This window comes from Oryza glaberrima, chromosome 10 (genome assembly GCF_000147395.1).
Source record: "Oryza glaberrima chromosome 10, OglaRS2, whole genome shotgun sequence".
Taxonomy (NCBI): domain Eukaryota; kingdom Viridiplantae; phylum Streptophyta; class Magnoliopsida; order Poales; family Poaceae; genus Oryza; species Oryza glaberrima.
Genome location: NC_068335.1, coordinates 312,053 through 332,551, shown reverse-complemented (window position 1 = coordinate 332,551; position 20,499 = coordinate 312,053). Strand labels below are relative to the sequence as shown.

The following is a 20,499-nucleotide window of genomic DNA, read 5'->3' as shown; positions in this document are numbered from 1 at the left end:
TAAGTCAGTTGCTAGAGGCCGGGAAAAATAAGATGCACAATAAATTGAACAGAAGAGGCCAATAGCTAGGGCTAGCGTGCAGAATATAGTATAAATTCAACAGTCTAGTCTCAATATGTACATAATATCCAGTGAAATACTAATTAATTTTGTGGCTAGTAAATTGCTTGGTATTCGCAATTGCGGCGAAGTTATTATATATTTCGGTCACAATAAAATCTAGAAAAAAAGTATGCATATAATTTCAATAGTATTTCAGCTACATGTAAAATCTTAAATTTCAATTCATTACATTTTAGCTGTAAAAAAAAGCAAAAAAAAATGTCAATTTTAACACTATAAGTCCATCAGAATAATAGTTTCTCTCTCTCTATATATGATGATAAATTTGAAGATAAAACTTTATATGTAAAAGAATACATGTACAATTTTTTGTAAATTTTTTTGCGGTACTTGTTAATTGCTGTACGTACGTGCATGGAAAAACTTGTCTGCATAGGATACATTGTCTATAAAGTAGGAGTAGTTAATTAGGAGCAAATTAATTAGCAAGATACTATAAGAAGAATGGAAGGAAGCTAAGCGTGTATCCCATATAATTAATAATAGGATATATATATATATATGTGCAGAAATGAAAAAACAAAATGCTAGTAGCATGCACTTTTTTTGTTATTAGTCAACCTTGGCAAGTCAGAAGTGCATTATTGTGCCTCATCACTACTCCGCTAATAGGTAGGTATTCCACTTGTCTCTTTTATTTTGTTTTGTTTTGTCTCCTCTGCTCTCTAATGTGATGCCTTGCTTCCTCTCCTATATGTATGGGCCTCCATGCCCCCATTCTCCCTCCCCCTTCTCCCTCTTCTCTTCTTCCTCATCTCACATCGTCTCTATAGCTACCTACCTTCATCTCTCTCTAGAGCTAGAGCTAGCACACAAGAGAGAGGGAGAGAGAGAGCTTGGTTGTTGTTGTGGTGGATGGCGCAAGATGATGAGGACGTGGGTCTAGCTCTGGGCCTCTCCCTGGGCTCCGGCGGCCACAGGCGGCAGAGAGAAAGTAGAGACGAAGCGGCGGCGTCCCTGCTGACGCTGAGGCTCCCGGCAGAGAGCGGGGGGCAGCCGCAGGTTGTGGTGAAGAGGGAGGTGGTGCGGGCGGAAGAGGAGGAGTACGAATACGAGTACGAGAGGGCGCTCTACTCGTCGTCGGCTGCGGCGGCGGACGACGACGAGGGCTGCAACAGCCGGAAGAAGCTGAGGCTGAGCAAGGAGCAGTCGGCTCTGCTGGAGGATCGCTTCAAGGAGCATAGCACTCTCAACCCTGTAAGCATGCGCATATCAACCCACTTGCTAACTACTCCTCCTTCCTTTCTTTCCACATGAGGTTAACTAATTAATTACTTGTAATTTTTCTAACTCAACTTAAATAATTTATTAGCTAGCACATAACATAGTAAAGTCGTTCATTTACAAAAGAAAAATTAATAGCTAATCAATTTCTTCTTAGCAAACTTAAAATGAAGGCCGGTTTCTTTTTTTCTTCACTGTATAATAATTAATAAAGATTTTGTTGTTGGTTTGGGGATTTAATATGGATTGGAGCAGAAGCAAAAGGTTGCTTTGGCGAAGCAGCTAAACCTGAGGCCAAGGCAAGTTGAGGTGTGGTTCCAAAACAGAAGAGCCAGGTTAGTTTAGTTGGTCATATTCACCTCTAACTCTCTATCCACTTCCTTAGCTTCCTTCTGTCGACTTGTCTATTCTTTTTTTCCCCCTTTTTGCCATATAAAATCATTTATTCACATGTCTTTTCATTTTGCAACCAAATTTATTAATTGGTAAATATATTAATTTTCAAAAAAGAAAATCCGTATCCGGCCCTCTCCCTTTTTATTATATATATGCATGCATGCATGTTTGTGCAACAACTAATTATCAAGTAGTGCAGTGCACCTCCTTTCTCTCTCTCTATATATATATATATATGATGTATCCAATGGCGAACCCAGAATAAAAGTTACCGGTTTTCCAATACATACTAATTATCTAATTATTGACTAATATATTAATTAATATAATGTAATTTATATAGGATTTGAATAATCTACCCGGTGTCCTATGACACCGGGTAGTATAACCTAGGCATCCCGTTTGCAAGCATGCATATATATACAAAACAGACAGACATATTACACATGGAGTAGTAGTAGTTGAAGAAGAATATGCATGATAATTAATATAGAGAAGCTCGATCGGTCAAGTGCAGGACGAAGCTGAAGCAGACGGAGGTGGATTGCGAGCTTCTGAAGCGCTGCTGCGAGACGCTGACGGAGGAGAACCGACGCCTCCATCGTGAGCTCCAGCAGCTCAGGGCTCTGACCCACTCCACCGCCGCCGGCTTCTTCATGGCCACCACCCTCCCCGTCCCCGCCGCCACGCTCTCCATCTGCCCCTCCTGCGAGCGCCTCGCCACCGCCGCCGCCGCCGGAGCTTCCCCCACCGCCGCCGCCGACCGCACCAACAAGCCCACCGCCCCGCACTTGTTCAGCCCTTTCGCCAAGTCCGCCGCCTGCTAGCTAGCTAGCTAAATTAATCTCGATCATCATCCTCTCCCTGCATATGCATGCTAGCATGATTAATTAATTAATCATCATATCAATGTGTAGTGTACATATATATAGTTTATAGTAGTACATATATTAATTCTTGCATGCATGCTTGCATCTAGTAGTAAATATATATGGCTATAGCTAGTTAGCTCATCGATCAGCTGGCTCTCTCATGCATATGTTCACCCCCTCTGCTTTAATTAGTTAGCTTCATTTTTTCACAAGTTAATTAATGTGTGAGGAGGATGCATGGACTGAGCACTGCCGGCCGCATCTAGGATCGATCCAGAAATCAAACAAAATTTTAATTCAAGTTGTTGGTTTTGCTTGCATCTAGCTATAGATGGTCACTTACTGGTGATGAATTTTATTGTCAGGGGAGTTAAGAGTGTTGTAGTTAGATGACGACGATATGACACCTAGCTAGCTAGTTAGCTCACACACATATATATACTGTACTCTGTACGTGATCCAGGTATTATATTGATTTGTTTCAGAAATATTATATATCAATGTATATTGATTTGTTTAATTCTTCAGAGATTACATACATATGTGTGTACTGTTTGATGATAAGTGGCAGTTTTTTTTTCCTGTCGATTATTAATCGTACACTGCAAGAGCGAGACTCAAATAATTTTGTTTCTTTCATATATAACAGAAAACATAACAATTTAATACAGCAGAAAACCTACACGTAATTAATTAAGGTGCGATTGATTATATATAATGAAAGAGGGAGGCACCAATTACGTGGGAGAAGGCATGAAGGAGGCATGAAGAAGCTAATTTATAGCTGCTGTTGCTAGCTGGAGTTGGACAAGAACAGGAACAGGAGGAAGTTGGGTTGGGTACCTGCACCGTGTTTAGTCGCAAACTTTTTTTTTCAAACTTTTAACTTTTCCATCACATTAAAAATTTCCTACACACATAAATTTTCAACTTTTCCGTCACATCGTTCCAATTTCAACCAAATTTCTAATTTTAACGTGAAAACACACCCCTTTTCTGTCACATTGTTTCAATTTCAACCAAACTTTCTGTTCTATTCCGTAAGGCAGCTACCTAGCTAGTGAAGCATATATGTATGATTTGCTTGCGTTGCAGGGGACACAAACAAACAATGATCTTTCTGTTGAGACCACATATATATATTTTTGATCTTGTGGGATATCTTTCGATCTCGGCATGAATTCAATGCAAAATCATCATCGATATAGATAAAATTGATGCATGTATGCATGACCCCGTCACCTACGGCAACAACCGGCTAGCTAGCTAGCTGCTAATTTGTGTTGTCACGAATCTTCCATGCAATCCCATCATCCACGGATACCTGCAGACCAGATGGCTTGGTCGGTCAAGCAACAGCCAGCCAGCTAGCTTCTGCTCATCCATCCAACACTCCAAACTGTACATGTAGACCACCCACTATTTACCCTTCTGCCGGTCAATCCGATCCCAACAGTACATATATACACAAAAATGTCGACATCTCACCTCTGATGTCCTTAATTACTTCTTCCGTTTCAATTTCAAAATATAGACTTATCTATCTACGTGACTTTTATCAATTATTTTCTCATTCCACCCCTAACGATCTACTATATATCACACTACCAACCTACCTCTAGAGTATAATGAGAATATTTTTGACTTTGCATCATAATCCTTAATCTTTTCAAAAGGTTCCTATATATGTAGCGAAAATATCTTTGAACGGATGGAATACCAACTACCATATACTCCCTCCGTCTCTAAATATTTGACGCCGTTGACTTTTTAGCACATATTTGACCGTTCGTCTTATTCAAAAACTTTTGTGAAATATGTAAAACTATATGTATGCATAAAAGTATATTTAACAATGAATCAAATGATAGGAAAAGAATTAATAATTACTTAAATTTTTTGGATAAGACGAATGGTCAAACATATTTAAAAAAGGTCAACGACGTCAAATATTTAGAGACAGATGGAGTATATAAATATATAAGAGAGGTGCACGAACAGAAGTAACTATGTCTCTTAGAAAAAAGAAGAAGATTAAGAGTTCATTTTACTGTCCAGAACTATTTATTGGTTCGCTTAACTACTTAAACTATTTCTTTAACCTATTTTATATTCCAATCACTTTACTCCCGAACCATATTTCGGTTTTTTCTTTCTATATCAGTCATCTTTACCAACGAAATTGGTATAATTGATAGATGCATATTACAACTTATCTCTTGGCATTTTAAGAATTGTTTACTGTTTACATATATATATATTCGAAGCACTGAGCCTGATTTAAACATTGGGGTTTAAAATTTCAAGCAAATAGGCATGACAATTTTTCAAAGGAAAAGGTACGAATTACCCCCCGAACTATCGCAGTCGTCCGAATTACCCTCTAAACCCGAAAACCTCAATACCGAACAAATTACCCACCTCGCTCCAATCCAGAGCGGTTTTGTCAAACGTGGCGCACGAATGGCAATCCAGTTAGCATTTTATTTAATAAAAAATGTGGGACACACCTGTCACTCTTTTTCCCCTCTTCCTCTCTCTCTCTTCTCTCTCGCGCGCAGCGCGCACGGCAAGGACGGGCAGTGGGCGTGGGCGGTCGGCAAGGACGGCGACGCGGACGGCGGCGCTCACCGGCGCTGACGAGCTGGTAATGGTAGTGTCGGCCGGTGAGGAAGAGGGAACAGCGATGTGGCGGGCGGCGGTGCCGCCGGAGAGGGAGAAGCGGCCGAGCGAGAGGAGGTCGGTGCCCTGGGCACCCACGACGTTGGTAGCATGGCAGCATTCTTATCCCGAGCTCCGCCTCCAGCCTCCTCTACCAAAGGAGAACCTCACGAAGACCCTAGCGAGGTGGAGGGAGAAGCTACGGGCGCCCGGCCGAGGCTTGCCGCCGGCCGACTACAGCTACATCAAGATCAGGGACGTCTGCAAGGAGAACACCGCCGTGCTATCGCGCCTGTGGGAGCTCGGCGCGTCAGAGCCGGCATGCGTCTACTACGGTGACGTTGCGGGTGCCCAGGGCGCCGACCTCCTCTCGCTCGGCCGCCTCTCCTTCTCCGGCGGCGCTGCCGCGCGCCACATCACCGTTCCCTCTCCCTCTTAGGCCGGCGCTACCAGTACCAGCTCGTTGGCGCCGGTGAGCGCCGCCGTCCTCACCGACCGCCCACGCCCACCACCCATCCTCGCCATGCGCACTGTGTGCGCGAGAGAGAGGAAGAGCGAGAGAGAGAGAAGAGAGAGATTGGGTGGGAAGAGGGGAAGAAGAGTATAACCGGTGGGTCCCACATTTTTTATTAAATAAAATGCTGACTGGATTGCCACGCGTGCGCCACGTTAGATATAACTGCTCTAGATGTCAAGGGGGTAATTTGTCTAGTATTGAAAGTTCAGGGTGAACGATGACTGGTTTTCGGGTTTAGGGGGGTAATTCGGACGACCGCGATAGTTTGGGGGTGTAATTCATACTTTTTCCCTTTTCAAAATAGTTTGAAACTTTGATAATAGTGTCATCTATATATGGATCTACGAAATTTCAGCTTAAAATTTGAGTTGTATAATAAAGAGAAATAAAGAAGAGTAATGTTATAAGCAGTGAATTAAACTATTTTAAATAATTTAGGGGTAAAATGAGAAAAAAAACAGCTTAGGCTGAAATAGTACAGGTGAGTAAGCTGAACCTCTTTTTCTAAACAAACAGAGACTACAGTGACAATTATTTGAAAATAAAAATAAACGAATACGCATATGCATGTGTTTTGAATCAATCCTCTGCTTAGAACTTTCAGTTAGATCATTATTTCCACGAAACTTCGTGTTAAATATTACATAGTTCCACATGAATGAGAAGTTATGTTGACTTGCGTGCAGTCACAACATTTGATACGTATATGTACTTGTGTCAATTAATTTATTGATATCAGTTTAATGCGGTCAGGGTCACATGCATATGTCCGAGGAATTTTCTGAGCTTTAATATGATTTTTTGTGCTGGCTAGTAGCTACTCTCTCCGTTTTTGAAAATGCAAGGTGTTTTAGTTTTATCGTAAGTCAAAATTTCATAAAGTTTGACTAGGTTTATACGAAAACCTAGCAATATTTTTTAGCACCAATAAATATATTCACTACTACGCAAAACATTTTTCTGGACACGGGACACTTTTGTTTCAAGATAGGCCATACGAAGAATCGCACGGGATAATCATGGGAGTATGGGACCGGCGCCGGGCAGTTACCCGCATAGAAAAAACAATTTTCTGGTACAGGCCACTTAATACGTCCGCACGCAAAAATAGCTTTATTTTCGCATGCGGACGTATTAAGTGGCCCACATACGAAAATACCCGTCCACCATTTAATCCGGCCGCGCGGCCACTCCTTCCTCTCCCATCCCCAAAATTTCTCCCATTCCCCTCTCTCTCTCTCATTTCTCTCTTCATCTCCCCCTCTTTTTCTTTCACCGCAAGCGGGGCGGCGGGCTGATGACGAGGAGGCGCCGGGCTGATCTGGTGGCCACCGCCCTCCCCGGCCTTCCTCTTCTACGGTGACAGCGGCGATGACAACGAGGTGGCGCGCGACGGCTGCAGCAGATCCAACGGCGGCCACCCCACCCGCAGATCCGGCTGCGCGACGGTGGCGGCGGCCATCCCCTGCGCGGATCTGGCGGCGTGACGGTGGCGGCGGCCACCTCACGCGCGTATCTGGCGGCGGCAGCCCTCCGCCGCACGGATCCGGCGACGGCGACGGGAGCAGGCGGCGGATCCGGCGGCGGCGACGACGGCTAGGGTTAGGGTTTCATTTTTTTAATTTTGTTTTTTTATTATTTTTGCGTGCGGGCGACATAAGCACCCGCACGCGAAAATCCGATTTTTGCGTGTGGTTGCGCCACCTGTACGTAAAAATAGCGATTTTCGCAGACGATTTGCTCCAGACAGGAAAATCCGATTCGACCGCACAGGAAAATGTTTTGTGTAGTAGTGATTACACAAATATATTTACACATGTGCTCTCTTTTATAGCTTTTTATTGTGGCTAATATAGTTATTCATTTAGTGGTAGACAACTTATATATACATTGACAACAAAAAAATGTTTATGATGATCGACTTCGTTAATTTCATAGTATGTTGGAGGTGCGTATACAATTGTCCATGTCTTCACTGTATTTTTGTTTAACAAAATGGAAAGCCCGAAGGTCGTCGTCGCAATTTTCTTTAAAAAAAGAAAAGTCTGAATTGAAGGTCGTCCAATTGGCAGTACGACGCTGTACATGTGGTTGGAAAATAATTAAGCTGCTGGTTGGCTTATGGGCACAGTAATTAAAGAAGGAATGACTGAAGATGGACTAGCTAGCTAGTCCAAGGTAGGAATGATGGATGGATAAGTTGTCCAATCATACATATGTAGATCCTGTGGAAGCACGTACACACACTTGCTGCCGGGAATAATCCCCCTTCATAATCTTCAGGAGATTTGTATGGATTTATTGAGTAGACCAAGTCTACCATGGACGACACTACCTCAAATGTGCATATGCGACGTGCAATGTACGTATTCTTTTTCTTATTCTCTTTCTTAGGGAGAATAAATTAGCAGTTTCCATTGTCATTTTCCTGCCTGCGTTTGAGAACATTAATTATTGGGAGTTAATTGCAACATGAACAGATTTAATTTGTTAGGACACCCACAATAGTTATATATAGCCTCTCTACAAGAGATCCATGTCAGCATATTGTTCTACTTGGAAGAGATTAAATGAAGAGAGAGAGCAAATCTATCTACTAACTTGGAGATAGTCTATAAAGAAAAACGAGGCAATGCATTAGAGAGCTATAGATACCCATGTAGACATACTATTGAGATGATTTACTATTAATCTAGTCTATTGCTGAGATGTATATGTTTTATAGAGAACACCTTACTTTACCATTGATTGCTTGCGGGTGCTCTTAGTATACATCGAGTCTCTCGTTGCTTGGAAGGAACTGAAACAACCCCTTTGCCTAGGGAACGTGAAAGCGATGATCGGATTAAAATCCAAATGTTCTAAAAAAGTCTACGATCCACACAAGTACTCTGTAACTGTACTATATATGGATGGAAAAGTCGTTCATGATATTGATCGGTCAGAAATCAAAACTGATCGCAGAAATTAAACGTCACTTTTGGACGATGCTTAATTTAGTCCAACTATGAATCTTTATCTGTTAAATTACTTGATCCTGCTAAAATTCCTTGGCAGTTTAATGTGATTTTGTATAAGTCTCCACATATGGTCATGGTAGTGTAATACGGAGTAGTACTGTAACGTACGTAATATATGTGAAAAAAAAAAGGAAGCTAGTTTAGTCTCAACAGAGAACATATATGTGTTGTCCATACTCCATATGTGCTAGCTTTGCTAGGTAGCTGGACTGAGTTCATGATATGATGTTTATATGTAGGTAGGTTAAGATCTATATATATCCGGATGTGGTTAAAAAGGTTGTGGCTTGAGGGGCCAACCCCACGTGAACACACTTAAATTTGATTATTCCCTTGCATTGTCAATGTCCCCAAAGGCACCCCAAAAGCCAAAGAAAGCTACTAAAGATAACACATAAATATACATATATATATATATATATATATATATATATATATATATATATATATATATATACACACACACACACACACACACATATATATATATACATATATATATACATACACGAAGAAGCTTTTCAGCACCTATATATCGAGTAAAGTACATCAGTGATCTCTAAATTTGTGTGGATATGTCATCTACATATCCAAAGTTTCAAAATGTATTTTTATTTCTTGAGCTTATCCTATATATTGTATCGATCCAAACAGACTTTAATTAACCCACTTCATATGCTGACGTAGCATATCACGATGGAAACCTCCATATTATTGGGGCCCACGTGTCAATCATAAAGAATAAACCTTTATCTACTTAATAAATATAGAGTGTTTCTATCCGTCGCCCGTCTCTACAGTGCCCGTTTATCCTTCGTGGAAGTTCTAGTTTAGCCGGTCTCTTCTCTTCGTCCATCACACATCGTGATGCTGTGCTTTTGTCGATCAATATGGGTGTCTAGCTGGGTTTTCACAGCTTACGCATGGTCCGTGCATTGTTTGCATGGTACAAACGAAGTAGATCGAGCAACCAAGATAAACTCTAAACTCTGCTTCCGTTCTACCTAATACTTTTTGCATACCGATTGTTTTCTATTTTTTTTCGAACACCTGATCATGTTGAACGTTGTTTCCTCTTAACTTGGGACTTTTTGCATTACGATAGTTTCTGGTTTCAATGGAAGTATTCGATTTTGGAAGTAGATCCCTGGATCTTGTTGGGAGCCAAATCCCTTAGCTCATTGTTTGGTGTTTCACTCAAACACACTAATCTAAACACACATAAACAGAGTGTACAAGAACAAGAATACACGAGGCTTTTGGTGGCTAGCTAGGCTCTCACAGCCAACAACCTTTTATTCGCTTGCTTTTCTTGTTTTAATCAAATGCATACATGACTAAATAAATACAATTGGCTAGAGAATGCAGCAACCTATAGTTGGTCAAAATGACCGCAGCCCAACGGCCCGATCGACCAACGACATGAAGTTTGTCTTGGCCCAAGCACAACACGCCATGCCTGTTGTCGGGCCCGTGCCGGTCTGAGATGATCGTGGGGTCATGCGTGGGCCTCTTCCTCGGCACAACATGCTGGCCCGGTATGGCACGACCCAACGATCAGCAAGCCTAAAGAGATAAGGGAGATAAAATAGACTTGTTTCAGTCATATAAGACATGACCTAAGCCACGACCCAAAGAGATGAGGAAAGCAAAATAAAGTTATTTAAGAATGAGCACGGTGGCCTAATCGTGCCTTCGTGCCGGTATAACATAGCCCGCCGTGCCTAGACCGCAGGTGTAACCCGTGAGCGGGCACCCAACATGATGAGTTGGTCTGGCCGTGCTTTGTCTTCGTGCCCAGACCAGGCTGTGTCGGATAGCCCATTTGACCGAGTATTTGGCCATAATTCCTATTATACTGCCACTAATTTGCATGCATATTCATCCATGCCATAATACTCGGTCTATTATTAAAAGATGCACACGATTAACATTAATCTACAGCTAATCATTATCTTGTGCATGCAAACCAACTGATTACTGTCACGTCCCGATTTTCGTTCGGGATTAAAAATCATTTAATAATGTATTTCTAGAAATTATATTAAATGTTGAAGCAATTTAATCAAGTAAATTATTGAGGAAATTAAAAATTTCCTTAAAAATCATGGCCGGAAATATTTTCTATAATATTCTCGTCCTAAAGTACTCTCTGTAAACCGCCAGCAAACGGTGACCCCGCCCACGTCGCCACCTCTCCCGTGCCCTCCCGCTTCCCCCGCTCGCGTCCAACAGTGCGGATGCGCCCGCCACTCACTCCTCCATCTCTTCCCCCGGTTTCCCCCAAAAATCGGTGCCGTTTTGACCCCGCCACGAGCCCGTGCCGCCATCTCACTTCCCCGACGTGTGCCACCTCTCCCCAGGCACGATCCCGGGGCGAAGCTACAGTCATTTACCGGGGTCAGTCGACCCCGATGATTTTCTTTTAATCTCTCGTATCCTCTTTATCTTACTAGCTATGACCCCAGTGAAAATAAATGTTATACCCCGGTAACATTAATTGTTGATTGCTGTGTTAAATCCCAATTGACAACTAGAAACGACACTAGCAGCAGCGAAAAGAAAATTAGCTAGCACTTACAATTATTCGTCAGCGGAATATGCATATACATTTGAGCTTTTGAGATTTGAGACCATACATAAAACCAGCGACCTACAACTTCTCGAATTCCCTAGCAAAATAATTTCTATAGGAAAATGGCTTTAAAAACCATATTAATCTACTTTCAAATTTTCTATAAGCTAATAATTAATTAATTATACGTTAATCCTCGCTTCATTTTGCGTGCTGGGAGGGAAGGGTTTAGAACCCGTAGCGGTCCGAACACACCCAGATTCGGGGTCCACCTCTTTGATTTAATATTGGATTCCAAACATAGCGATATGACTTTTTTTAACCAAAATTTGATTTTTTTTTATTAATTGATTCAATTTTACCGTTTCAAATTTGAATTCTTGAAAACTATTCAAAATTTCTCTCAGAATCTCCTTTCATCGAAATTACGTTGTTTTCAGTCCGTTTTGGTTGAAAACATAGACCCTGGTTAGTAATGACCCCGGCGATCATTTATCCTGGCTTCGCCCCTGGCACGATCCCGCTGTCCCGAGCCCATAAAAACCATCCCCGCACCTCCCTCTCCATTTTTTCCCTTTCCATCCGAGCTCCCCGTGTCGCTTTCTCTCCCTGCCACTCGCCGGAGTGCTCCGGCCGCCGCTTCTCGCCGCTCTAGCCACCACTGCGCTGTGCCACCACCACCATTGGCTTCACCGCGCCTTGCCGCACCCCGGCCACCGCTCTTTTCTTCTCTGCCACCACCAGAGCGCCGCTTCCACCGCCGACCCGAGCTCCACCACCGCCTGCCGCCTCTGGTCGCCTCTTGCCGCCGTCCCTGACCACCTCAAGCCGCGCACCACCTTCATCGGCTCCGCCGTACCGCGCAGCCCCTCGGTCACCGCTCCGCTGGCTCCAATCGCTGCCGGAACTCCCTCTCGTTTGCTTGAGTTGAGCATCCGCCGCTCTTTCTCGCCTCCGGCCAGCGATTCACGCCGCCGCGAGCGTCCTCTCGCTCATCCTAACCCTTCTACCACATTCCCCAGGGCATCCCGCTCCTCGGCCCCTCCTCCCTCCTCTCATTCTCCCCTCCCCCTTCCTTGCCGGCCGCCGCCTCATATGGTGAGCCGTTGTCACCCGTGAGCGCGACTGTCCTCCGGCCGCTCGCCGCCGTTTGGCGCCGTCGGCTGTGGCCACCGGTGGCCCCGCGCCGCCGCTGCACCATGGTCGGCCAGGCCAGTCTCGGGCGTCGTCATGCCTCGGCCACGCCACCACGTGGCCGCCTGGTCGGCTTAGGCTGATATGGGTCGGCGGTGGACCACCTCGGTGATCCCGGTCCATGGTGGGCCACCTCCCTTGTGCCACTGACGTGTGGGGCCCACCTGTAGGCGCTGGTCTCCTTTGATGACATCAGCGCTTAACTTTTTCTTTGAGAAAATAAATAATAAATTGCGCAATAAATCGATATTAATTTTATAAATTGATTTAAATGGCTCAAAACTTCTAAAATTCATAACTAATTCATACAACTCTAAATTGAGCCATTCAACTTGCAAAATTTATCTAAAATTAAGATCTACATGTTTGTTTACTTTTCATGTACTGTCCATTTGGTTTTTATTAGGATTTTTCCTCATTTTGCGTGCCGGCGCATAAAATCCATCGTTTCGGAAGATCGCGATCACGAGGAAAAGAGTTTAAAGATTGATTGAAGAAGCAAGGCACTCACACATTCCCCTTGAGCATGTTGAACCTAATTTACAAATTTTTTACTGTTTACAAATAAATTGCATGTTTTACTAACTACACTGGATTATGGGATTACCTTTCTGCTCGCTTGTGCTATGCTTACTTGTGGTCCGTCATTTGTGAAACTTTGGGTGATAATCTAACTACCTTGTGTCACTTCTGTTGATCTTGCTAGAATCATGATATGCTTAGCCGTGCTTAATTACCACTAGCTCACATAATGGGATAATTACATTATTTTACTTTAGTATATTGTTGAGCTATACGAGCTCAAGACATCTGGCCATGTTTTATTGGTCGTAATTATCCAACTAAAATATGGCTTAATGGTGGGCTGTGGGTGAATGGTTTTGCTAGTCGTACCAATGGCAATTAAGGACTGGTTCACGGGAAACCCTAGAAGAATTACCGTGCATACCACGAGCCAGCGTGAGCAACGACTGGGCTTGTAGTGGATCTTTCCTCTAGCTGACGTACCCAGGCTAGGGTGAGCGTGATGGAGTTGGGTCGGCTGGGGTGTCCGGTTGATCGGCTGCCGAATTCACCGTGGTACGAGAGGGGGGCTGTCCACTATCTGTTGAGGAGTGGGGGCGAAACCTGAGGTGTGGTGCGATTGGTTAGAGAGAGTTATGTGAAGGGTCCTGTTACAGTACCTTTCCGGGGTACCGTGGTGGTATACCGGCCCATAGAAACGTTTCGTGGGGCTATATCTTTCAAGTATAAATGCTTTAATTAATCATGTATCTGGATTATTATTTGATGCATGAGAAGATAATACTCGCTAGTTGCAAGTATATGGGGGTGTGTTCGACATGCATGTATACTCGAAAAGAAAAAAAGAGCTAGTAGGTTTTCATTGCTGAGATGCGAGAGGGGAGATCGACTGCGTAGAGAACAAGTTGGTCGCTCCGATTATTAACAGTACGCATTTCCCCCGTGGTGACGTCCAAGACCAGCAACCCTAGTGGGCATCTTGTCCACCCGGACAATGAGATGAGGTGCTGATGAAGGACGAGCAGCCTCAGCCTCCCCTCCGGCGACGATCCCAAGCGTATTTCCTTGCAACCATAATACTGTAATTGGTGGGGAGATCCATCTTCCCCTCCTCCGCCGTCGCAATGTCGTACGTCAGGATGTAGTGGCTACCGCGGGAGGCATCCATTAGCCAGTGGACAACGCCGGCGAGGACGACGGGGTGGTTTTGCCTGTTCAGCTCGCACCACCACCTCCACTTTGGAGCTGTACGAGACCAGGTTCTGACATAGCTCCACTCCCCGCACTCCGACGACAGGCTATGGATTATGAAATAGCAGCCGCCTTCGTCGTGCTTGGGCATAAAGTCGGCCTGGAGCAGCCGGAAGCTGCCGTCGCCGGCGGTGAGCAGCACGTACGAGTAGACTTCAGGGATCATCCAGGAAGCGTATCTGTCTCTCGCTGCTCCGCGAAGAAGGACCGTTGGCCGGTCATGGGGTTGTACACGCATATGTCGGCGCGGCGTTGCGACCTGCGCCGCCAGTTGGGGTCCATGCGCCGGAGGGCCACGAGGCCGCCGTGGGACGCCACGGCCTTGTATTCCTCCAGGACGTCGGGTGCGACGCGCGACATGAAGGGCGCCAGGCGGTGCTCCACCAACGACGCCGCGGCGGGCGTCGCCGGGTGGGCGAGGGAGAAGCAGCAGTGGGCTTCGTTGTCATGTTTTCTTCTTCTATGGAGGAAACCGACTACGCTGCTTCGGGGCACAATTGCGTCGGGTCCGTCATGGCACACGCGGCGGAGGAGCTTGGATGCCGCGGCGCACCGGACGAGTGTGCCGGCGTCCGACCGAGCGACGATCTCCAGCAGGAGTTCCGGCGGCAGAAACAACTCCGGCGTGGGCTCCGCCGGCGGCGGCGTCACGGTCACGCACGCACGTCGGCGTCGTTTGCGTGGAGGCATCGTCTCGTCCTTGTTGCCGGTTCCGGTCGTTTGCTTAGCTCCGTATTAAGATGATGATGCACGATCGACTCCGACAAGGATTATATGCATGGTGATCGACGGAGATCGATTCATGGATTGGAAAAATTATATATCTGTCGAAATAAAAAAACCGATCTTTCAAATAACAATCCTGGTCTCCTGGATAGGATACTAACAAATTCATTCATATCTGGCATAGACATTGACACTAAACAAATTGAAGCTAGCATGGCCAACCATTGTTTTCTCCACACTCTCTCATCTACGCCTTTCTAACATCTTATATCCTGTTGCTCCTCTCCTCTTCGGATCATGTGGGTCCGATGAACCCTACGCCCATCTGTCAGTGACAAATGTATAGTGCCTTTGAAGATAGAGGATATCAATCCCTCCTCTTGAGCTCCATAACCTTTGAAGCCAATGCTGACCCCTACTACACATCATGACAAGAGAAACACACCCAAAATTTCATAATCTCAAATCTTTCACGGTTTCGCACCAACAAAAACTACTGCCTGACTTCTCAAGGCTGCATTATTTCTTCCATGGGCAATAATCCAATATATATCACAAAAGCAGGTAATAATGTGTCCCATTGTCAGGTAGGTAGCTATTAGACACAACATTGTACTATATGTGTAAGAGACACTAGTAAAAAACCCTCATAGAGACCGGCTTTATAGGTGCCGGTTCATTTAAAACCGACACCTATAGATCTTTTCCCACCTCCACGCGGGTGAAAAAATAATAACCGGCAACTTTAACATGCATAGGTGCCGGTTTTTTAAAAATAAAAACCGGTACCAATATTATGTGTCGGTTTGTATTTTTAAAAAACCGGCACATATAATATATTATAGGTATCGGTTCTTTTAAAAAACCGACACCTATACCCAACCGAGCCGACTGGAGCAAGCAGAGCCGGCCATATATCCACTAGCACACGTGCACGAAAAGCTACCGCTTATCCACTTGCCCCACGCCTCTCCCAGTCTCCCTCAACTCCGGCCTCCTCCCTCCGGCCTCCTCCCCCCTCCCCCTCGTCTTCTCCTCTGCCGCCGGCCCCCTCTCCAAGCCGGCGAACTCTTCCTCCTCCTCCACCCACTACAGCAGAACAAGTTAGCAGTGACGGGCTCAAACCCTCATATGTGACAGATACACCCCCTCATCACAGATCAGTGGTCACTGATGACTCAAGTCATCTTTGACGGGTGGAGGTTCGTCGGAGGTGACAGACACCTTTGCCGAGTTGTATCATGTGACCCGTCACAGATAAGAAAAACCACCCAAAAAAAAGCAAAAAAGAGCCACAACCACAGCTCAACACCCGTCACTGATGTAGATTTCGATGAAAAAAAACAAAATAAAAAGTACTTCTGGGTAGTTACCATCGCATTCATCACACACAAAAATCTAGAACATTTCATCACACATAAAAGTCTTTAAGAACATATCACACATAAAACAGCCATGGCAAGCAAGCAATTCATCAAACACCTGACGAGCAACAAAAAGAAAACGAAGGTGCCCTTCTTCTTCTCTCCTTCCTGGTCTTTCTCGATCAATGCCTTCACAAGAGGAATAATCTGCAAGGCAAAACCAAATCGGATCAGATCAAATTCACCAGAATAACCACGAGAGAGATGGATGCAGAAATCAGATCTGGGTTCAAATCACAAGTTGAGATCGAATCATACCACGATGGGCTTGAACTCCTTGGCACGCTGGACCTTCTTGAGCTCGGCCTGGAGGCGACCTCGTCCCCATTGCTGCTCGACGCCGCCCTCTTCGCCTTCTGCACCCGGGAAGCGGCGTATGGGCGGATCTGCACCCGGCAGTTGGGGACGCAGCCGGCGGACGGAGGAGACGACGCCCGGCAGTTGAGGACGACGGATCCGGCGCCAGGCGGACGGGGATCGAAGCCGCGGCGCCGCCGCTCACCTCCTCCTCGCGGTCGAGGATGCAGGCCGCCGAACTGCCGCTCGCCGTTGAAACCACCTCGCTGCAAGAAAAACTGGATCGGGAAGGGGGAGGAGGGGAGAAAGAAGGGGGAGGAGGATGGGGGTACCGCCGCCGCACCACCTCGCCGCCGCCATGCACCGCTGAGCCACCGCCCAGCGTTGCCGCCGCCACGCGCCGCCGCACCACCTCGCGCCACCGCACCGCCGCCGCCGCCACGCACCGCTGAGCCACCGCCCAGCGCCACCGCCGCCACGCGTCGCCGAACCAGAGCCGCCGCCCAGCGCCACCGCCACCGCCGCGCGTCGCCGAACCACCACCGCCGCCTCGCCCGAGCTAGGGCCGTCGGGTCCTCCGCCGCCGCCGCAAGTCGTGAGAGGGAGAGAGAGAGAGGGAGGATAAGGGAGAGAGAGTGAGGGAGAGATATATTAGTCCAATCCTAGTCAAAGTCTTCCCACCCACACCTGTGACGGCCTCTAGGGACGGGCCGTTTGAGCTGAGTTAACCTCACCTTTGACGGTCTATAAGTATCTATCCCGTCACAGGTAACTAGTCACTTGTGACGGATTGTAGAAAGATGTCTCACCGATGATGGTATCCCGTGAGGACCCGTCAAAGGTGACCCTCATCATTGACCAATGCTGAAGCCCGTCACAGATATGCCGTCAAAGGTGTGAGGATCTGGCGTAGTGACCTAATCCTCCCTCCGTCGAGGCGGCAGGCGACGGGAAGCGGCGACAGGCTCCCAAGAGGAGACAGCGGACGGTGGCGGCGCCCTCTCCGCCGGATGTGGCGGGAGGACAGACCGTAGGCGACGGCGCATGAGGGAAGGCGGCGGGTGGCAAGCAGCGGCGCCTAAGGGGAGGCGGCGGGCGGCAAGCGACGACGCTTGATGAGAGACGGCGGCGCCCTCCCCTCTCCCTCCGTAGAGGAAGGTGGCCAGCCCCGCCCTCCCCTCCTCTCCCCAGTCTCCATTGTAGTTTTCTTTAGTTGTTTTTGTGATTTATGGATGATTTTGTTGAGTGTTCATTCGATCTGTGATGTTGATGTGGGGATTTCAATTTGATTTGGGGATGTCGTTCATTCGATCTGTGATGTCGATGTGGGGATTTCAATTTGATTTCGGGAGAAATCGATGTGGGGCAGATCGTGGTGACGCCATTGGTGTGCCCGGCTTGATTCAAGCCGGCTCTTTTTTTTGGCTCGTGCGAACATATAGGTGTCGGTTCTATTTTTTCACTGGTGCCGGTTTTTGCTATTGGTGCACCTTGGGCACTTGTAAACCAGTACCTATGGCAAATTCTGTACTAGTGAGAAGAGAATAAGGTGGAAAAAAAAGTGTCAATTCTCATCCAACCTGCACCCTCCCATGAGTAAAAAGGTTAGATGGGATCACCACAGTATAGTTTATTTCCTTGCTTATGTCCGGAAACTATTCTTATACCACGAGGGGATGTTCCTCGTCTATTTAAAACTCATTCAAATGGTTTTGGGAAATTCTTAAAAAAATTAACAATACTAATACAACGTATGTACACCGCTCCACAAAATTTTAGGTCCGGTCTAAACTCACACACTGAGCTATAAAAAAGAAAAATTCGACATATGAATAATAGAGTTGTTCACAAACAAATTTATCTTTTTTATTTCTCAATGTGTAGGTTGAATTCGAACTTAATATTTTGTGGACTGATATATGCCAATATATAAGAATTTTTTGCACTATTTGCAATGGATTTGAAAAGAAAAAAAGGGTAAACAAGTGAATGTCCCCACCAGGGATTGGAATATATTCCCACTAATGTCGTGGCAATCGCTGCTTGCTATCTTTTCTTTTTCACCTACCTAGGGGCTAGGGGACAAAGAATTAATCAATCTACTCTTCTTCCTCCACCACCTCTATGGGAATATAAGAAACTCATATCTTTTCTCTTGAGAATTTGTGTCTTGCACCAAATTTATCTTTCCCTGGCAAGCACCGGTGGAAAATTAGAACCTTGATATGAAAAGAGTACAAGATCTTGAGGGCGTTTAGCTTTTGCAACTTCCTCATTTATTATCATTAGCACGCTAAACGGCACATTTTTCGTAGAAACTTTTCGTACAGAAATTTGTTTAAATAATCAAAATCAACCCATTTATCAAGTAAATTTATAGTAACTAATACTCAATTGAGCGGACAACTAATGGCTTAATTAGCTCGTGTTACATGCATGGCTTTTAAAATATTTCAGCCGATCGACACGCTACCTTGTAAGTTTCAGAAAAACAAGAGTACTCACAACAATGTAACACGTACGCACAAGATGCCTCTCCCTGTGCAGGAGCCTGAAATAACCAGAAGTAGAAGAAAATGTGTAAGCTTGGTGGCTTATTTTTGACCGTCAATATATATATATATATATATGCTTCAATGGCACAATATATCAACAGGGGGTTCTTGTTCGTCCATGGGCGCGCGCGCAGGTCGTGTCGACACGTGGGGCAGGAGCCCCGGCCCTTTGTTGAGCCATGGGAAACAGTGGTTGTGGAAGGCGCACGGCTCCACCGTCTGCACCTGCATGCAGCCGCATCGAACGGGCCAAGGCCAACGCCCCTCGCGGGTGCGTACGTCACCCGGCCCGGCCCTCCCAGTTGCGCGGCGAGGCGACGTGTGTACAGGTCGAGGTAGCGCAGGCGCGGCACGGATCAGGAGATCATGTACTGGGTGTGCCGTGGTACGCACTACAGGATGTATGTCATTTAAAGGCATTTTGTGGAAGGTATTTCTTTAAAACTGCCTCAAATCATCTCTTTTAAAGGTAATTTTTATAAAATGCCATAAAAAGTATTTCTATACATGGCAAATTTAATTAATGCCTTCAATACTTTTATCATTAGAAGGCGTTTTAAAGAAAAACGCCTCAAAAACTATGTGCTTTCAAGGCATTTTCATTAGCACTTTAAAAAATCTCCTATTTCAGGCGTAATCACGGAACACCGTAAATTTTATGTTATTTGGGGGCATTTTGCAAAATCGCCAGGGCAACAGATAGTAGGCACTTTTGAGAGAAATGCCTCCTAATCTATGTCACATATGCAAAAAGAACCCTGAAAGAATTTAAGGTATAGAAATTAGTCCTTCCACCACTCAATCACCAACCACGCGTACGCTACCTTATCCGATCCCTAGCTTTCTCAGATCAGATCGAGCGAAAAAAAATTGGGAAAGCGCGCGACTCCGATCCCGGCCGCCACCCGGCCGGTGACTTGCCGCCGGCGACCGCCCCGCACCCCGCCCTCCCGTCGCCCGTCGCCCGTCCCGTCGTGCCGCCGTCGACGGTCGACCGGCGCCCATCGCCGCATCAGCGCATCACGCTGCGAGCGTCCTGCGCCCCGGCCGCCCGGTGACCTCGTGGGGGTGACTCGCCGCCGGCGAGAGCCCTGCGCCCCGCCCGTCGCGCCGTGACACCGTCGACAGTCGACCGTCAC

The 20,499-nt window shown here is 46.0% G+C and overlaps 2 protein-coding genes across 2 annotated transcripts; one reads left to right on the top strand and one right to left on the bottom strand.

Moving 5' to 3' along the window:
* Positions 1-832: 832 nt before the first annotated feature.
* On the top strand, positions 833-3,135 carry LOC127785777 (homeobox-leucine zipper protein HOX15). The gene is made up of 3 exons (XM_052313172.1): positions 833-1,320; positions 1,603-1,682; positions 2,261-3,135. The coding sequence occupies exons 1-3, from the start codon at positions 979-981 to the stop codon at positions 2,568-2,570; spliced, it is 732 nt and encodes a 243-aa protein (XP_052169132.1). The 5' UTR covers positions 833-978; the 3' UTR covers positions 2,571-3,135.
* A 13,286-nt stretch (positions 3,136-16,421) lies between these two features.
* Positions 16,422-17,358, bottom strand: LOC127752585 (uncharacterized; the record flags this gene model as incomplete). The annotated part of the gene is made up of 2 exons (XM_052277996.1): positions 16,422-16,655; positions 16,767-17,358. Coding segments are annotated over 2 exons (765 nt in total), but the record flags the coding sequence as incomplete, so codon positions are not given.
* Between the last annotated feature and the right edge of the window lie 3,141 nt (positions 17,359-20,499).